Below are 8054 nucleotides of genomic sequence, written 5' to 3'. Positions count from 1 at the left end.
TTAAATAAAGGTTAATAAAAATAAAAATTGATAACCGGATAACACACCCTTTGTCAAGGAATGCACATAAACACAAATACCTTACAAATGTAAACTAGCTTAAAGGTTTATTGAACTGCCATTTATATATAGCAATGAGGCAATGGGTTTTTCAGTTCACCCTCGCCCTAAACATTATACCTCCTTGGGAAGTAAAATTTTTACAAAATTTTCATATATATATATATATATATATATAATATATATATAATATATAATATATATTATAATATATATCTATATATAATTACACACACAAACACAATGAAATTGCTTTTAACTTTATTGAAGTTCAGGTTCATATGCATGGTTCTCACAAGGACTGCGATTCTGGCTTTGATGTACTCTCCTCATTATCCACTGAATAAACCTATAAAGAGCTACAATTGGGATAAATATACAGGGAACGGATGACAGCAGAACGCAAATTGCAAATACCCAGCCGGGATAATCCAATGTTTCAGTCATAGGGAAGTTAATCTGTAAATGAAATAAAAATGCATACATCAGTTCAAAAGCATCGGCATCAGCACTCTTGGAGCTAGAAAACTTTTCATATCTGTTTACAGCCCTTTTACTTCTATTATGAGTATTGCAGTTAGTTTTATCGACTCTGTTTTAAGGTACTTTGACCTGTATATAGGAGTTGCTCTCCACTCTGAGTTGCCATTATTGTCAGTATATTTGTAAGCGCCCAGGCCATTGATTGAGCACATTGACAGCACTAAAAAATGAAAGTTGAATGATTAGTTGGTCCTAAACCTTAGAAGGCTTTGCAATACAATCCATATTTAGGAGATTTTTTTGTATTATTTTTTTAGACACTGCAAGAGCTTGTAACTCAGACACCGTTTTTTGTATTGAACATTTTATTGCTATAGTGCTACGTTGGATATTAATTTATTATTTTGTGTTGCGTTTTCACACTGGACACTGCAATTTCTTACTTACAGAGATTATGTAAGCTTTATTTTAGTGAACCGAAAATTTCATGTGTTTCTTTATTTTTTTAACTGTAGTGACTTCTAGTCTAGCAGTTTTCACCTACATATGTGGTTTTTCATGATGTGCTTTTGCACTGCACACTGTAGCTTTAAAGTTTAATCTTTGTTTTGTGAATATATTTTAAAATGACAGTATGCCTAATTGTAAACATAATCTACCTACCTAATGTTAAAAATACTCCCTCTGCATACACACAGAGGTCTCCATCTATATGAACACCTCCTAAGAGAACACTTTGGCTTAGTGATTAGTTGCTTACAAATTCAAAACTAATACAGTAATGTTTTGTAACCTGATAACTCATCATCAAACTCAAATTCAAATGGTTTATTCAATCCTTTCAAAACTGACTTCGCAAGAGTAATCTAAAGCTGCTGCTGCATTTAACGTGTGTAGGGGTGCTGTGTTATTAATAACCATTGTGTTAAAATTAATTCTCATATTTATAATTTACTGTTAGAGCCACTGTTGAATTTGAACTGTATTTAGGGATGCTTTATTAATTTAATTTGTTGTTTAGTTTATTATTATAGTTTATTAACATATGCTTGCCTATTGCTTTTCACTTACTTATTCTGTTCATTTTATATGTTGATGCATGTGCAAGTAACAAATGCATTTGTATTTATTGATTCACACCATGATTGGCCTTGGTATATTGTGTCAGGTGGTCAGCTCTGTCTTAGAGAACCTTTCGGCTAAGAAAACACTTCGCTAGCTTCCCAAGGGGTGTCTTCTTAGCCAAAGACTGCTATGAACTCAGATCAAAGCACCTTAACACAAAGTATACCATTTTTGCAATTTAACATCTATGTTGGTTACCTACCGCCTCCAATGTAGTGTGACAGATAGACATTCTTAAACTACAGGACTGCAAAGAATGTTAAATTGATTTCAGATCTGATGAGTGTTTAGAAGTTACAAAAGAATACATACATAGTTAGGATTCCATGCTTCATAGGTAGCAGGTTGTTGAACCTGCACCACAATATATGCCAGAAACACAATCAGCAACATCAAAGGGCTGATTACTCTCCAGGTCGCTTGCCAGTACAGATTAGGGCGTCGGCCAGTCATCCATTCTATATCATCATTGAATCTGTCAACAAAACATCATGGGTATGAAATATCTTATCTTATCTCAGGAAACAATATCACCAAGCAATCTATGAGGCTAAGATATCCTATCTAGCGACTAGGGTTAAAACTGCTAAGAGTCCGCCTGGATAATTATTCAGGGTTGTTGGTCAATTGTCCAACCCTCAATCCACCAAGCAGGTTCTCCCTAATTCAGCGGTAACTTGTCATAACTTTTTTTGACAATAAAATACAAGATCTTAGAATGTCCATTTCCAACACATCTGTTCAAGCCCCCTTTTGTTTTTTAGGATAGAGATCCACAGTCTCACTCTTTGCACAAGTTCAGGCAAGTTACTTTGTCTGAGCTCTCAGCAAACCTTATTAAGATAAAGTCTACTTTCTGTGACAGTGACCCATGTCCTTCAGCTGCAAGAACATTTGTCCTCCAGTGGACTCCTTTACATTAATCAGTCTGGATTCTGACCTTTTCATAGTACTGAAACAGCTACCTTGTGTGTTGTTAATGAGTTACTTAGCGTGCTAAATAAAGGAGGTCCGGCCATTTTAATCTTGTTAGACCTCTTAGCGGCCTTTGACACAATAGACCACAGTCTTTTATTGCAGAGGGTGGAGCAGGATATGGGCATCTGTGGGACTGCACTTGACTGGATCAGATCGTTTCTGACTGATAGCTCCCAAAAAATAACAATGGGTCCCTATTGCTCTTCAGCCAGGCCAGTTATGTGTGGAGTCCCACAGGGGTCCATATTATCTTCCCTACTGTTTAACATCTACGTTAAGCCACTGGGGAAACTGATCAGGGCATATAGCCTTTCTTTCCACCAGTATGCTGATGATACTCAGCTATATCTTGAAATTCGGGATGAGCGAGACTTTAATACTCGGTCCGCTTGTCCGTCTGATATTAATAGCTGGATGTCTGGCAATTGGTTGAAACTCAACCCTGACAGAACAGAATACTTGTTGGTTTGGTCAGAAGTTAAACTTGGTGATCTGAGGCATATGGCATTGTCATTAACTGTCAATAGAACTTTTCCCCTATTAGTGAATAGGACTAAGAGTCTAGTTCTAGTGGTGGACAATTCACTGTCATTTCTGCCTCAGATAAAACAAGTAGTAAAAACGTGCATGTTCCATCTACAGACATTCAAAAAGTTTAAACCATTTCTCTATGACAGAGTCTATACTACTGTTCTGAATGTCCTCATAAAATCTCGTCTCAACTATGGCAACGCTCTGTATGTGGGTCTGCCTTGGTGTCGAACCAGGCTGCTCCAGGGCATTCAGAATGCTTCAGCTCGACTCTTGATTGGTCGAGACCATCGGGATCAAACTTCCCAATTTAGTTTCGTGCCCAATTCAAATTCCTGTGCTTAATTCATGAAGCACAGAAACTTCGTCACTATCTGACTGAGAAATTGCAGGTTTATGATCCTGTTAGGAGTCTGAGGTCCTTGCACACCATTTTGGAGCTCATGCTTTTTCAGTCCCAAGTCCACAGATTTGGAATGCACTACCTGTAGAACTCAGTTTTACCACTGAAATTCTCCCTTTTAGGAAGAAACTAAAAACGTTCTTATTTCACAGGTATTTTATGCTGTGTTATGTATATTTAGCTGTTTATTATGTATATGCATGTCCTGCAGTGTGCATGTGCAGCACTTTGAAACCATTTGTGGTCTATTGCACTTTATACATTTTTTTTTTTTAAAATAAAAAAAGTAATGTATTCTTTTTGTTTAGATTCACTGTGTATCGTTTTCTGCTTCAGTCTGACTCAGGTGACTTTTTCTCAGAAAAAGCACCCATGTGCCTTCAAATGGTCTCTTTAATATCTGCTCTCTAAATTCTGCTGGTGTGCCAGATTGTAACCAATCTCATGTCCCTCTGCAACAGTAAAAGAAAAGCTGATCGAACACTTGGAACTTGGTTTTGCAGTTTAATAAAGCAAAGTTGCCTCAAGCTATTTTTTTTTTTTTTTTTTTACATTTTGATAACTTTTTTTTTAAACTTTTAAATTGCATTCCACTGCCTCCAAGATGGCTTCATGTGGACCTGCATGTACCACTCAAACTACATTTCCAATCATCCTCCTGCTCACATATCACTGTTGCAGCAGCAAAGGTCATTCAAAATGATCTAGACAAGATTCAGAACTGGGCAGACACATGGCAAATGACATTTAATAGAGAAAAGTGTAAGGTACTGCACGCAGGAAATAAAAATGTACATTATAAATATCATATGGGAGATATTGAAATTGGAGAAGGAATCTATGAAAAAGACTTAGGAGTTTTTGTTGACTCAGAAATGTCTTCATCTAAACAATGTGGGGAAGCTATAAAAAAGGCTAACAAGATGCTCGGATACATTGTGAAAAGTGTTGAATTTAAATCAAGGGAAGTAATGTTAAAACTGTACAATGCACTAGTAAGACCTCATCTTGAATATTGTGTTCAGTTCTGGTCACCTCGCTATAAAAAAGATATTGCTGCTCTAGAAAGAGTGCAAAGAAGAGCGACCAGAATTGCAGACAGGCTAAAAGAATTGAATCTGTTCAGTCTTGAACAAAGAAGACTACGTGGCGACCTAATTCAAGCATTCAAAATTCTAAAAGGTATTGACAGTGTCGACCCAAGGGACTTTTTCAGCCTGAAAAAAGAAACAAGGACCAGGGGTCACAAATGGAGTTTAGAAAAAGGGGCATTCAGAACAGAAAATAGGAGGCACTTTTTTACACAGAGAATTGTGAGGGTCTGGAATCAACTCCCCAGTAATGTTGTTGAAGCTGACACCCTGGGATCCTTCAAGAAGCTGCATGATGAGATTTTGGGATCAATAAGCTACTAACAACCAAACGAGCAAGATGGGCCGAATGGCCTCCTCTCGTTTGTAAACTTTCTTATGTTCTTATGTTCTTATATGTAACTGAGATGGATTTACCAGTGAGCAGAAGGGTAATGGGAAATGTAGTTCTGAGAAGTACATGAGAGGCCACCGTGGAGCTATAATAAAACCAGCCAGAGAGCCAGGGACGTCGCTAGGCCTATTTTAGGGGAGCTTTAGCCCCCCTAAACTATTCATTAGCCCCCCCCCCCCCAAATAAATCAATATATCAGTCAATATATTTTCTCTGTGATTTCTTTTTTTTTTGTTTTTTGTCAACCGTTCCATCGCATCTTAAACTACTTACCGGGCGGGCACTAGGACCTGGGGGAGGCTGCTGCACGCGCTAGTGACTGTTGGGTCTACTTGCAGCTAACATTTTGGTTAACGTTAGCTACTGTGGCTTGAGACTGCTAGCCAACAGTAAACGGACAGGAAAAGGCTCTGACAGGACGGATTCATGCAGATAGGCTACGATGTGAATTTGTGGTACGTTAGAACAGAGAGAGAGAGAGAGTATTCACTACTATAGACTTTGGTCATAACAAAGCTTTGTTAACCAATATGTTTTTATGTGAGGTTGCCTGTAAGTTACAGTGCAACAGACGTTGTGAGCTAGCTAACGGTAACGTTAACGGTGCCTTTTAAATTCAACGTACGTTATGTGGCGATGATATCTAATTAACGTTGTATTTAATGTAGTTTTGCTATCAGTGCCAGGCTATAAATGAGACAGATGACGTAACAACATGCTCAATTGCTTTCATTCAGTAGGCCATTGCAAAACAATTATCAGTAGGTCGTGTGTAGAAAAGGTGACATAGTGTTGATCACAATGTCATTGTATTATCCTCAATTTCTCAACTGTAGGCTAGCTAACGACTAACGTTAGATGGATATACAGAAATTCTTCAAGGGAGGCAGTGCCAGCTGCTCTACCGAAGGCCAATCCGGTGAGAAATGAAGATTTTACTAGTTCAAACAAACAAATTAAAACTTAAACTGATTAATCACCTATTAAGCCTTGAGTTATTGTAAATGTGAGTTTAATAACAATACATGTCAAAACACAGCAGATAAGAATGAGGGAAAGAAGCTGGAGGCTGACAGTGCTGAGGGAGCATGTCTGATGAAGGTTAGTGATAAAAAAAGAGTAGATGTTAAAGCTTTCAGTTAAATTTGTACAGCATATGACAGCATATGTCTTACTTTTGTTAGCTTAGCTTCTGTGCAAGGCAGAGATCAACATGCGAGCTGTATAAGTGAGAGAGAGCAAGCATGCCCGGAGAAAGAAGGACAAGAAACAGATCCAGAGAGGGAGGGACAACAAAGAGATCCAGAGAGGGAAGGACAACAAATAGATCCAAAGAAAGAAAGTAATCAAGCCACTGCAACAACTCCTTCCAGAAATGAGAGCGATTTAGCTGATAAAGACACTGGGCATAGACGAGTGAAGCTGAATAGCTACCCACACGAAAGTTTTGGTCCACAGAAAAGGGCATTTCAGCACTGCTGGTTTGAGAAATACAATTGGGTAGAGTACTCTGTCCACAAAAACACAGATTTCTGCTTTCCATGTAGAGTTTTTGGCAAAAACATTAAATTTGATTATTTTGTCAGTAATGGCAGCAAAAATTGCAAAAAAGCTTTGTTTATCTTCGGTAAACATGAGATAGCACAAACACAGAGAGACAGTGTTGTGGCATGCAAAGCTACCAGGCAACTAGCAATCATGGGAACATTGCTCAGATTTTAACATCTGCCCATGCTAGTGATATTGCAGAGAAAAGGGAGTATCTGAGGAGAATTGTTGCGGTCACCTCAATGTTAGGAAGACAGGGACTCTCTTTCTGTGCCAATGATGAATCTAGTGAAAGCACAAATAGAGGGAACTTTCTTGAATGTATGGAGCTTTTGAAGGAGTTTGACCCTTTCCTGCAAAGGTACAATGCTCCATCAAATGCGACGTATCTCTCTCCAGAATCTCAGAATGCTGTGCTCAAAGAGATTACGGACACCATAGCCTCTGAGATGTCAAAGTCTGGAATGTATGCCATTATGGCGGATGAGGCCAGGGATGGGCAGTCTGAACAGTTGGCTCTGTGTGTTAGATATGTGACAGAGTGGACAGTTGAGCATTTACTAGCACTAGCAGAAATCATTTGATGCCCAATCGATAGCAAATGAGTTGCAACAGCAGCTCCAAATGAGAGGGGTAGCAGGTTTAAAGTGCGTTGCACAGACCTATGATGGTGCAGGTGTCATGAGTGGGTCCAAAGGAGGTGTGCAAGCACATTTCAGAATGCTGCATTGGGAGGGAATTTATGTACATTGCTATGCTCATGAGCTTAATTTGGTGTTGTAACATTCTATTCCAGAGGCTGCTGAGTTTTTTAGTTTCTTGGAGAATGTGTATTTGTTTTTCAGTACATCCCTAGTTAACTACCACAAGTTCAAAGAAGCTCAGTCCGAACTTGGAGTAGCATCAGCTGAACTTATACAGCTCTCAAACACTCTCTGGGCATGCCAGCTGCGGTCCATAAATGCAGTCCTGGACACTTTAACTGCTATTTTTGACTGTCTGTCTGCCATTGGATCCCCCATGGCTGTTGGCCTGAGAGCAAAGCTTCATAAGTTCTCCACCATGTATTTGCTACTGATGTTTCAGTCCCTTCTTTCTATAACTGAGGGGCTACACAACGTCCTCCAGAAAGAGACTGTAGACCTGGCAGAAGCTTGTTTCGGCAAACAAGCTGTATGTGACACACTGATAGGCAAACGCACCGATGCATTTGCCACAGAACTTTATGACAGAACCAAAGCACTCTGTGCAATTCACAGTATTCCAGAGGCAGATGCAGCAAGAAAGTGCAAACAAAGGAAAATGGGAGATTTTGTGCTGGACACCTCCTTGGGTTTAGGCACAGAATTGTCATGTTCCCAAACAATGAAAACAGAGTTGATGCTCCCCTGCTTGGACAGGATGGTTTGTAAGCTTGACCAGCGATTCTCAACTGTAGATG

At 39.0% G+C, this 8054-nt stretch overlaps 1 protein-coding gene across 1 annotated transcript in view; it reads right to left on the bottom strand.

Moving 5' to 3' along the window:
- Positions 1-293: 293 nt before the first annotated feature.
- The window catches only part of LOC121314772 (sodium-dependent neutral amino acid transporter B(0)AT3-like), a 28002-nt gene continuing 20241 nt past the window's right edge, over positions 294-8054 (bottom strand). Inside the window, exons 11-12 of the mRNA XM_041248438.1 lie at positions 1981-2143; positions 294-519 (exon numbers count right to left, since the gene is read on the bottom strand). Of these exons, the coding sequence (XP_041104372.1) occupies positions 322-519; positions 1981-2143 (361 nt within the window). The 3' untranslated portion in view covers positions 294-321. The remainder of the gene's footprint in view (positions 520-1980; positions 2144-8054) is intronic.

This window comes from Polyodon spathula, chromosome 4 (genome assembly GCF_017654505.1).
Source record: "Polyodon spathula isolate WHYD16114869_AA chromosome 4, ASM1765450v1, whole genome shotgun sequence".
Taxonomy (NCBI): domain Eukaryota; kingdom Metazoa; phylum Chordata; class Actinopteri; order Acipenseriformes; family Polyodontidae; genus Polyodon; species Polyodon spathula.
This window is presented reverse-complemented; position numbering and strand designations above follow the sequence as displayed.